Source organism: Panthera uncia, chromosome C2 (assembly GCF_023721935.1).
Source record: "Panthera uncia isolate 11264 chromosome C2, Puncia_PCG_1.0, whole genome shotgun sequence".
Lineage (NCBI taxonomy): Eukaryota > Metazoa > Chordata > Mammalia > Carnivora > Felidae > Panthera > Panthera uncia.
The window spans coordinates 82,054,965-82,067,502 of NC_064810.1; the positions used below are offsets into that span (position 1 = coordinate 82,054,965).

Here is a 12,538-nt window from a genome sequence, read left to right on the forward strand (position 1 = left end):
AAAGAGAAATCACAGGGGAGGGGCAAATAGAGAGGGAGACAGAGAATTCAAAGCAGGCTCTGTGCTGACAGCAGAGAGCACAAGGTGGGGGGCTCCAACTCACGAATTGCTCAAACTCATACACAGCGAGATCATGACTTTGTCTCAAGTCATTGATTGGTCTTGTCACTCAAATCCCTGATCCAAAGAAACTGATCCCCAGTGCTTAGGCAGAGATTAGGAAAATACACAAACCTTTGCTTACATCTTGCTGTAGAGGACAAAAAGAGGTGGGGCTATATGGGGGAGGGGGGCAGCAAAGAGCTGTCTGTCCTTTGTTGTAGAAATTGATGTGTTAGGAGTGCCTGGATGGCTCTGTTGGTGAAGCGTCTGACTCTTGATTTGGGCCCAGGGCATGATCTCTGGTGGTGGGATTCAGCCTGCATGTCAGGTTCTGTGCAGAGCCTGCTTGGGATTCCCTCTCTCTCTCTCCCTCTGCCCTTCCCATGCTCACTCTCTCTCTCTCAAAATAAATAAGTAAACTTTAAAAAAAAAAAAAAAAGGAGAAATTGATGTTTTAAAAAAATTTTTTTTAATGTTTTTATTTATTTTTGAGACAGAAAGAGACAGAGCATGAGCAGGGGAGGGGCTGAGAGAGAGGGAGACACAGAATCCGAAGCAGCTCCAGGCTCTGAGCTGTCAGCACAGAGCCGGGTGCGGGGCTTGAACTCATGGACTGTGAGATCATGACCTGAGCCGAAGTCGGACGCTTAACCTACTGAGCCACACAGGCACCCCAGAAATTGATGTGTTTAAAAACAAAAAGGAAGAAACCAAAATCTCTTTGTTGGTATTTACCAGATAACAGATAAATATGCTATGTAGGTAGCAGGGGAATAAAATACTGAAACTGTAAGCAAAAGACTTTCACACAGAAACAGTCATCTCTATTATGTCCTAAGTGTCACAGTAGTAATAATTGGAACATTGGTCTCTTGAATTAGTTACAATGTTTCCACTTAATGCTGAGACTTTGTGTTTGGGAGGTGCAGACCATGTTGGCTTACCTCTTTCATGTCTTTCATGGTGATAGAATGTGGGAAAGACGGGGGAAGGAGAAGAGGGAGAAAGGGTAGAGCTGGAGGGGGGATTCAATGTGACAAATCCAACAGTTAGGGCATTTACATGATACTCATTAGTAAGCCTCCACATGGCAGGCAGCTCATTCTCTGCCTCTATGGGAGTTTACAAATATCCTCCTCTGGGATGGTTTTAAGCATAAATTTACCCACAGGAATATGATACTGAGATTGTACTTTTCAATAAGCCCCTGGTGGGATGTAAACAGGGAGAGCAGCTTAGATAAAGGGTCTGGGTTTTTCATGCTCTAAAAAAGGTCAGCATGGGGACTCCTGGGTGGCTCTGTCTGTTCAGTGTCTGGCTCTTGATTTCGGTTCAGGTCATGATCTCGAGGTTCATGAGATTCTGCCCTGTTTCAGCACAGAGCCTGTGTGGGATTCTTCCTCCCTCTCTCTCTGCCTCTCTATTTCTCTCTCTTTCTCAAAATAAATAAATAAACTTTTTAAAATAAAAGGTCAGTATGTTTCTTATATAGCAGGAATATAATATCCATGATTTTGTGAACGTCATTCTTCATTAGTTCAATGTACAGAAGGTGCAGTTGATTATTTTGCTTGTGTGTTTATCATGTATATAAACCAGCAAGTATCTTTAACCACCGTTCTTTGGGAGCAGGGAAAGAGATCCATGTATTTGCCTTCTCAGTCTCTGTGCTGGCTGGATTGGTCTCTCCTTATCTCTGTCCTGTTTCCCTTGTTCACTTGGTAGATGGTTTACCTTTTGATTTCCAACAAGGCATTTGGTTTCCACAGAATGGGCCAAAGAGGACCAAGGATTCAGCATTCTTAGCTGAACTACAACAAGCTTTGGCCATGATGGAGGATTTGATCAAGTCCTGTGAGTTGGCCGTGGACCTGGCAGCAGTCACTGGATGTCCGGTATGTGCCATAGCAAGTGTTGGAACATCTCAGCAAATGGCAGGCACAATATTACAAACATAGGAGATAGCTTATGGCAAAGTTAGAGAGATGACCTGTGGTAAAGGAATTGGACTCTGAGGAAAGTAGCCTAAATTGTTCTGCAAATCTGTGCTGTAGGAATCGAGGCAACAGCTTAACATTTTCAGGAATCTTGTGTTGTATTTCCTGGGGTCTTGAATATTGAGACTGGCCCACACTCTGGAAAAGCCAGGAACTCAAGGACCAGGACATATATGGGCGGGGCAAAGTGATGAAGGAGTAATTTATTCTGACTCATGGCACTATTAAAAGATTAAATTTTTTTCCTTCTTGACTCAGATTTTCTTGGTACAAAGTCCTTTGAAAATAGGTCCTAAGTGAAAGTCTAACTCCATTTTCACATCGCACATCTCAGAAGAGGTCTGACAAGCATATATCGTACATCCCTTAATCCAAATGATTGAAGGAAAATACCAAAAGAAGCAATGCTAAGGAGTTGAACTCTCTCAACCCAGGCATTAGGGTAAACTCCTGAGTAGGTCAATTCCAGGAATTCCAGGCAAGCTATCTTCTGTAACTGTATGGGCTTCTTAGGACTGGCCCATCACTGGTTTTCCTGGAGGTGCTCTAGATCTTGACTTAGGTGGATTAGTTTTCCATCACTGCCATAAAAACTTACCACCACCTTGGTGGCTTAGAGCAGCACAAATTTATTATATTATAGTTCCACGGGTCAGAAGTACAACACAGTCTCACCAGGCTAAAATCAAGGTGTCTACTTTCCTTTTGGGAGGCTGTGGGAGAGAATCTGTTTCCTTGCCTTGTCCAGCTCATTAAGGCCACACACATCCCCTGGCTCATGGTTTCTCTCTCCATTTCAAAGTTCTTCTCAAATCACATCATTCTTGGACCTTCTCTTCGACTTTCAAGGACTCTTGTGGTTACATTGGACCCACCCATTAATCCCTGGTATCTCCCCATCTCGAAATCAGCTGATGAACAGCCCTAATTCCATTAGCAACCTTAATTCCCATTTGTCATGTAACTTGACATATTCTCAGATTCCAGGGATTAGGACGTGGCCCTCTTTGGGAGGCTATTATTCTGTCTACCACACAAGGATCAAGCATTCTGAGAATTACATTTCAGACAGATACTTTTCCTTCTTATTTTTATCCCATTTTAACATACTGTTCATTGAAGTCTAGGCAAATGAAATGACCTTTCTCTTCTTTCCTGATCATAAGTCAAACCTTGCAAATTAATTAGGGGCCAATGTGGTCTTTTTATTTCCCTCCCTCCTGGTATTTCTCTGACCAGCATCTCAGAAGCAGCCCCACTGGGTCCACAGTGATCAGGCAGTGAATGCTGTTACTGTACCCTGGGACTCAAGAGTGCTCTCTGCTTACTTCTGATGCATGATTCAGAACGGTATTCATGAAGCACAGTGTATGTGAGAGAGGGGATGATTTTCTTGGTAAATTTTTTTTCCTTCTTCATTTAAGGAAACTCAAGGAAGCAATTTGTTTAATCATTTTGGGACATCTTCCTGTTCTTTTTATCTTTGAACACGTGTCAGCTAATCCTGTTAGTATCCATCTCCCTGAATCAAATGAATGTCTTGGAAATCATACACAGGGCAGGAAACTCCCAGTTTTATTCTAAGTGTGGGTAACATAGGAGGAGGAAGTTATGAGAAAATAATTACCAAAATGTGAGTAAGTAGAATTCTAATTTCACTTAAGGAAGCTTGCATGCAAATGAGATGAAGCAGCTTATAGAATTTTAGGCAGTTTTGCATCAAATGCAAAGAACTTCTTTCTCCCGTATGTCCTCGGAATTGTGCCTTTGACGTAAACTCTTGGTTTTTTCACTAAGATTTTAACTTGCTTTACGTCTAGTACATTAGCTACTTTACCCTGACAGTTTTATCTAATCCTATTGAATTATAGGCAGTGAAATTTTCAGTTTCTGATTCAGGATTAGATCCACGGAAAGAAGAGTTAGCTCACCCAAGATTACGTCGTGCATCAACCTGGACTACTTCTTGGACATCTTCCTTCCCTGTCCACGGTGCCATTCTCTCAACACTTTGTTCATCTGATTTTGTTTAGCGTTTACTAGCAACTCAGCTACTCCTAACTCAGATCTTAGGACTCTGAGATTCTTTGACTCTGCTTTGTAGAACCTTAGCACAGGGTGTTTACAATCATGTGCTGAGTGTGTGGACAAACCTAGAACTTAACCTGTTAGTTTCACTACTTGGTATCCAATATTAACGTGGTTCTGAAAAGGAAGGACACTGAACTTCAGTGGGTGAATGCATAATTAAAACAACTGAAAATATTCCCTCCTGATATTTACAATGTTATTCCTGTTGTACACTCAGTTAGTTCTTGGTTTAATTTTATCACAGAAACTAAAAAAAAAAAAATTTTGTTTTAAGAAAGTTTATTTTGTGGAACACCGAGATGTCATTTATTCCCTCCATTGGCAAAAAAAAAAAAAAAAAAAAAAAAAAAAAAAAAAGTGTCCCCTCTATTCAATCCAACGCATAAAATAGAGATTTGTATAGAGTCCTTTTAAATCCTGACTTGCCAGGAACAAGTTCCAAAGTTGAGTAGTAAAGGTTATTTTCTGGAACAAATTATGCCACTCAATAAAGGATATATTTTTATTGCAAGTTTTGTGGGCTAAGGCCAGGTATTTTATTTCAGTTCCTACTTTACTTACCGTAGTGTTGGCTGCAGAGATAAGACTGAGTAAATAATCTTAACAACTCAGTGAAATTGCGTTGTGCTTCTTCCCACGCTCAAGACACCTGTGTCTAAGGGCGGTTGGTTGTAAGGAGTTAATGAGGATTAATCACAATAAAAGCAGCTAGCACTGTGCCTGGCAGCTGGTAGATGCTGAAGAAAGGGCCCTACAGCTGACTTCCTTGGGTACTTGATCAGACCGGAAAGGAAGGAACCCCTTTGCTTCTGGTGATTGTATTAAGGGGCTTTTCTGTCCTATGGCTTCTTCTTTTTGTTTCTGGACTTTGTGCTGATGCATTTATCCAGATGTTTCCTATGTCTTTGTGCAAGAAATATATATCCTTGTCACATTGCTGTCACTGCCAGGGATGGAAACCTGGGCATCCGAAAGTGGTCTCTTTCTTGAGGCCGTGTTCAGTAGACACTCTCCCAGCCAGATTTTTCATTTCGCTGATATAGTCACATTTGAAATTCTTCTATCAGAGTTCTTACCTACAAAATTCCACACATGAAAAATGGTAATAGTTACTAGTTTATATTGCCATCATTTCCCACATGGAGGAGGCCATCTGACTTTTCACGTCATTATTTGTTTTGGGATAGCCCCTGTGTTGTATCTCTGAGTTGATATCTATTAGATGCAACACACCAGGGGTGCCTGGGTGGCTCAGTTGGTTAAGCGTCCAACTGCGGCTCGGGTCATGATCTCACTGCTCGTGAGTTCGAGTCCTGCATCGGGCTCTGTGCTGACAGTGCAGAGCCTGGAGCCTGCTTCGGATTCTGTGTGTGTCTCTCTCTCTGCCCCGCCCCCACTCATGCTTTGTCTCTCTTTCTATCTCTCTCAAAAATAAATAAACATTAAAAAAACTTAAAAAGATTCAACACACCAAAGTGATGGCCACAAATATTACATCATTACTAGAAAACCTGGTTTGCAGATATATTCATTTCCTAGAGCTGCAATAAAAAAGCTCCACAGTTCTGGAGGCTGAAAGTAAAAAATCAGGGTGATATCAGGCCTTTGCTCCCTCTGAAGACTCTAGGAAAGAATCCTCCTTCCTTGCTTTCACCCCTGGCTTCTAGTAGTTGCCAGCAATTCTCGGCATTCCTTGGCTTATAGCTGCATCACTCCAGTTTCTGCCTGTCTTCATGGAGTCACCTCTATGTGTGTGCCTGTGTCTGCGTCTCTGTTTTCTCTTCTCATGAGGACACTAGTCATTGCATTAGGGTCCACCCTATTCTAGGAGGATTTCCTTTTAGCTAAGTACAACTGCAAACACCTTATTTCCAAATAAGGTCACATTCTGAGGCCCCAGGTGGACATGAGTTTTTTTGGAGACATTGTTCAATCTAGTACTGGGGCATCACCAAATTAGTTTCCTCACAGTGTGGAGCATTTAGTTTCGTGTCCCCCCAGGTACTCGTGCCAGTAAACGAATAAATATTATATGTCAAAGGGACATATATCTGCAGGAGTTATGCATGTGGTCTCCGGCCCTGGAACCAACTTCAATCTAATTGGAAAGAAAGGATACATATAGTTGAAAAGATGATCAAGGGTCATCTTTGATCTTGCTCAGAGGGATCCCCCTGCCCTTGCCCTTGGGAGGTGGGGTTGCCTCCATGCCAGCATACATCCTCGCTGGTGGTAATACGTGTGCACCTGCTCTTCATCAGCTCTGCATAGGGCACACACCCTTGGCTGCTGCAAGATGGGCCTTGAGCATTGAGATGTCCAATCCCATCACAAGTGTGGTCCCTAGAAAGTGTATGCAAATACCTGGATGACATGCAGCCCTTCTGTTTCAGCTGGACTCAAAAGACCCAGCAGTTCCCTCCATTGACCTCCAGTGATGATGGGCTTACTGGAATAGGTGACCATAGAGCCTTGGAAAGAGTCAGAACAAAGAGCTGGGCTCACAGAGGTGGGAATGGGACAATTCCAGGACTCATAGCAGCTCTAGGGCCTTGGCTTGGGAGAAGTGGAGGTTTTCACCTGTGTGCCCTGCCTGTATGTGCCAGATACATCCACACACCTGATGTCTTCTCCTCTCACCACCCACTGACTGGTTCATTCCCTCTGTCCATGTCTTGTCCTCTTCCTCATAGTTTCTGGTGACTCACTTTATTGCTCTGCTACCTAATTGTATTTTACACCTCTTGCTCTCTTACAACGCATCTCACAGCTACAATTCCTGTGGATTACTGCCCTAGTTCAGACAGCAGTCAAGTTGGCTGGCCCCTCTCTGAATTTATATCTGTTGGTCAATTGCCTACTAAGGTGCAGACAGCTGTGGCTGCTGGAGGGATGAGGTGGAAAGAGCAGAGGTGATAAAGACAACATCGCCACCTAAAGTTGCCTCTTCAGCAAAGCTATAGACAAGGCAGTATCCTCATGGCCTTGGCAGTCACTTTAACTAACCTCACCCAGCTCTCCACAGGTCATTAGAGAGTACACGCCTGGACTTGTTCCCCACTCCCCCATCATTCGGGTTTCTTTTAGAATTGCTTTTACCAGCTGTGCTTCGAAGTGATGCCTGCACGTTCACCAAATGTGTTGTCAGAAAACAGCTTTACCTAAATCCACTTGTCTATCTATTCTGGGGTGTGGTTGAGGACATGTTCAGTATTTGACTCAGTGATTCTTTATTGAGGACCAGGACCCATGGAAGAAATTTCTCTCATATCTCATTAATAGGAATTGCTGTGTGTTTCCTGAACAACTGGTTTGGGTATGTTTTGGGGCATAATGTATCATATAGTGTTTCCCTCTGTACTGCCCACTAGAAGGTCAGAATCTTGTCTGCAACAGGTTTACATGGCTTTATTATATGGGTTTTATGTACAACTTCTTCATCTTTATTTTAATCTTTTTTTCACCCTAATTTCCTTGGTTATTTTCTGTCTGCTTATATTGTATATATTTTTATAAGATATATCAATTTTTTTTAATGAGGTGGAATATAAATACATTTTAAAATAGAAACTACCAGGGTGCCTGGATGGCTCAGTTGGTTAAGCATCTGACTCTTGATTTCGGCTCAGGTCATGATCTCACAGTTCACGGATTAGAGCCCCGCATTGGGCTCTGTGCTAACAGAGGGGACTGGCATGAGATTCTCTGTCTCCCTCTGTCTCTGCCCCTCCCCTGCTTATGCCCCCCACCAAAGTAAAATAAGTAAGCTTAAAAAAATAAAATAGAAACTACTGATTATAGCTGTTCATGTGGCAAATATTAAGCACCTACTTTTGCCAATGGCCTTGATGAAAACGTATTTCCTGAATTATTTATGTGTATATAGTAGAAACTGAATGGGTTTAAAGGAGAATGCAATCACTGCGATTGCCACAGTGGCTCCTGGAAGGATGTGGAAAAAGTGAAGAATTTCTCAGGGGTCCTCATGAACCCATTATCTACCTGTTTTGGAGCCTGGTCAAGCTGAGCCTGTGCAGTCAAAGCAAGAGTGTCATGCTTTCAGGGGCACAGTCCTTATGGCTTGGGGCTCTTTATTCCTTCACTCACCACAGTTTACACGTGTAAACTGTACAAAGCAAAAAGAGAAAAATAGCACCGTAAGCACCAACTTCACTTCTTGAAGTTTTTATTTTAGAATTTCAGAAGTGCAGCAAATCATTTTAATATTCACAGTTTGCTCAATATAAACAATAAATTATAAAAATGCCCAGTTATAAATAATGCACATATTTCTAGTATTAACTCTCAGGAATTGTAAGGATTTATGTCAGCTAGGCATAACTCAGGGAAAATTCTCTTTCCTGGTCCTTTTCAAATAATTTTCTCCTTTTGGTGTTTTCCTTTAGGGAAATAAATTCTTTATTATCTACCTCAAGTGGTCTAGTTTTTTTAAAAATACAAGATAAAATACAATATTCTTAGCTCATCTCACTCCGCTACCCTTTGGAGACAGGTCAGAGATGGCAGAGTCACTAATTTGGACTTTTAACCAGACACAGGAGAAAGGTGGGTTTGCTAGTGGAGGGATAAGCATCGTAAAATGGTCCCTGAAGCCAAATAGACTTTCTAAAACATTTTGTCATTTGGGGTTATCTTTGCCCCATCCGCTCACTCTGAAAAACACAAAGTTGAATGTAATTACTATTTCCATTACAATGTTATGAAGATTAGGGGATATTAAGCTTTTTTCCTTCAGAACAAATCTCACGTTCTCAGCTTCTCATACCCAAAGCAGATGTTAGGATACAGATGAAATGCATGGATTATTATGGAATAGGTCCATAATGCAGCAAAAATTCTGTCACTCCTGAACATACCTAAATGTGAATTTCTTGCCCTTTTAAAGTAGACTGTCATGTATCAAAAACAAAGAAGAGGAAACAGAAGTCTGCTAGCTGAAATAACTCTAAAGACAAAAATATCAGAGTACCAGTATCTTTACTTCAAGTATTTCTAACATGCTTTATGTTTCTTACCTTGCACAGCTGAACTATTTCCCTACATAACTGAAAGGTGCCATGCTCAGTGAAGCTCACAAAATTGTAGTTTTGATTTAGTGACAGATGAGCCTGATTGGCACTTTCAAAATTGTCAACTTCAAATAAGCACGCTTTATAATTTGGAAATAGACCCTTATGGGCTCTTTCCCTGTCAAGAAATGTAACAGCTTATTTTTATGTATGTCTGTGTTTCCCAAAGGATGACATCAGGAAACTGGGCAAGCTGTTGATGCATGGTTCTTTCAGTGTCTGGACAGTTCACAAGGATCGTTATAAAATGAAGGATTTTATTCGATTTAAGCCCAGCCAGAGGCAAATCTATCTTTTTGAAAGAGGAATCGTGTTCTGTAAGATACGAATGGAGCCCAGTGACCAGGGCCTATCTCCTCATTACAGCTTTAAGAAATCCATGAAGGTAAAGGGGTCCTGTTGCATTTGGGAATCAGCAGCAATATTTCTATGGAGAGAAATATCAATATCCTTGTTTTACAGATCAGGAAACTAAAGCCTAGAGAGGAGAGGTTAACTTGCCAAATGCCACACAACAGAACTAGACTCCACATCCAGATCTTTCTAACTCCAAAGTCAAGCTGGTAATCAGTCACTGAACAGGGTCAGGGCTGGCATTGAGAAAAGAGTGCTAGGTAGAGAAAAGGGACCATATGGCAGCCTGTCTGGACAAATTAATTGGGAAAGTACCCTCCAGGCAGAGGGGTGAAAGACTTGGTGATTAGAACATGGGCTGGATTTCATCTTTGACTTACCCTTCTCAACCACACATCTTTGCATACAAGCGTTGACAATATCCTGGCTCTGGAGGTGTAGGAACCCACGTCTACACCAAGCATCATCTCTCGCCTGTGTAGGAAATATTTCATAGCTGGTGAGGAGACCCCCCACACACACACACACATGCATGTGTGCAACACACACACATTTGTGCTTTTGTGATTGAAGTTGCTAATTGTTCATAGTAGCTTTTGTTATTTATGTTTCTTAGTGGAGACTAATTCGGTTACTATTATATACAGATTTGTGAAATACTTAGGTGTTAAAGGAGAGATGATCTCTTTGCTTAAAGGTTGAGGACTCCATGAAAAGATACAGTCTGTGTTGTCCCCTGAAACAGAGAAGAGAGATGACACTGTGTGCTTTATGCTCCTTGGGGCCATTAACAGACAACAACAAAACATGTGAAAGGAAGATAGAAGAGAACTACCAAGGGTAGAAAGAACTAGAGTGGCTGACGGGGACAGTTTAAAAATCAGACAACGGTGGTACAGCAGTTTTTCTTCTTTCTTTACAATAGCTGAAGACACTTTCAGTTCGCCAGCTTGGAAGGGGGAGCAACAGAAAGTTTGAAGTTGCCAACCGAAATGGACTTGAGAAATACATCCTGCAGGTAAAGCTCATGCCTTCCTCACAGGTGTCTTCTACTCTTTCCTTATTGTGTTCCATGACTTGGCAAGTGTTTTCTATCTCATTATTCTAAAGGTTATCCAGAAAATAAAAACCCTGTCCAATTAATGTTCCACGTGATCTGATACTCAGAGTGTCTTCTTATCTGCAATTGCAGGCAACTTCAAAGGAAATCAGAGATTGTTGGTTTTCAGAAATAAGTAAATTACTAATGGAACAGCAAAACAATATTAAAGGTAAGCTTACCCTGCTGACTTTAGTCTGCAGAGTTATACTGATTCTAATTTTGTGGTGGGTGTGCACACTGGGGATATTGTTAAAGAAAATGGTTTGCCAGGAAAATAACTGTGGCCACATTTTCATGGCACCTGGAAGCACCTATGCTTGCTTTAAGTTGTGTGGGGTTTGTATGTGTGTGTGTGTGTGTGGTTGTGTGTGGATGTGTCCCTTTCAACTGTGTTCCCCCTACATACCAAATTGTCGAGGTCAACTTTCTCAACCCCAAATCCCAAACCCACCCAAGATTATGTTATGGGGATTTTTTAAAAATTTTTTTTTAACATTTATTCATTTTGAGACAGAGAGAGACAGAGCATGAACGGGGGAAGGTCAGAGAGAGAGGGAGACACAATCCGAAACAGGCTCCGGGCTCTGAGCTGTCAGCACAGAGCCCGACGCGGGGCTCGAACTCACAGACCGCGAGATCATGACCTGAGCCTAAGTTGGACGTCCAACCGACTGAGCCACCCAGGCACCCCTATGTTATGGGGATTTAAATGGCCAGTACTACTTTCAGAAGCTGTACTGCCTTTTTTTTTTTTTTTAAGCTGAGATATAATTAGCATACCATAAAATGCACTCTTATTCAAGTGTATAGTTCAGTGGGTTTTGATCTCTTCACAAGGTTGTGCAACCGTCACCAGAACATTTTCATCACGCTCCCCAACAATAAAACCCTGTGCCCATTGGCAATCATTCCCCATCTTCCTCCTCCCCTCTGACCCTGGCAACTGTGAATCTGCTTTCTATCTCTATGGATTTTCTTCTTCTGGACATTTTACAGAAACAGAATCATATAACATGTGGCATGTTCTGTTTAGTTTCTTTCACCCAGCAAAATTTTTCCAGTGTTCATCCATATTGTAGCATGTCTCAGTACTCTATTCCTTTCCATAGCTGAGATATAGTACATTGTATGGATATAACATATCTGTTTATCCATTCATAAGCTGATGGATATTTTGGTTGTTTCCATTTTTTGGATAGTATGAATAATGCTGCTATGGAAACTTGTGTATAAGTTTTTGTGTGAACCTCTGGGAAAAATACATATATATATTATACATGTATACATGTATAATATATATAAATAATTTCTGGGCCATATGGTAACACTAACTCTATGCTAACTTTCTGAGGAATTTCCAAATTGTTTTCCAAAGCACTACTACCATTTCTTGTTTGCACCAGCAATGTATGAGGGTTCCATCTTCTCCCTTCCCTCACCAACACTTGTTATTGTCTTTTTATTATTACTATTATTATTATAGCCATCTCAATAAATATGAAATGGTAGCTCATTGTGGTTTTGATTTGCACTTCCCTAATGCTAGTAATATTGAGCATCTTTTCATGTGCCTATTGACCATTTAAAAAAATTTTTTTTAGGGGCAACTGGGTGGCTCAGTCGGTTAGGTGTCCGACTTCGGCTCAGGTCATGATCTCACGGTCTGTGAGTTCGAGCCCTGCGTCAGGCTCTGTGCTGCTTCTAGTCCCTTCTCTGCTCATGCTCTGTCTCTCTCAAAAATAAATAAATGTTAAATTTTTTTTTTAATGTTTTTTTTTTTTTTTAATTTTTTTTTCCAACGT

General features: G+C 41.3%; 1 protein-coding gene across 1 annotated transcript in view; it reads left to right on the forward strand.

Annotated features, from left to right (window-relative positions):
• Nucleotides 1-12,538, forward strand: part of MCF2L2 (MCF.2 cell line derived transforming sequence-like 2) — a 258,201-nt gene that overhangs the window by 218,456 nt on the left and 27,207 nt on the right. The window contains exons 22-25 of the mRNA XM_049628514.1: nt 1,872-1,997; nt 9,450-9,665; nt 10,560-10,652; nt 10,827-10,905. Of these exons, the coding sequence (XP_049484471.1) occupies nt 1,872-1,997; nt 9,450-9,665; nt 10,560-10,652; nt 10,827-10,905 (514 nt within the window). The remainder of the gene's footprint in view (nt 1-1,871; nt 1,998-9,449; nt 9,666-10,559; nt 10,653-10,826; nt 10,906-12,538) is intronic.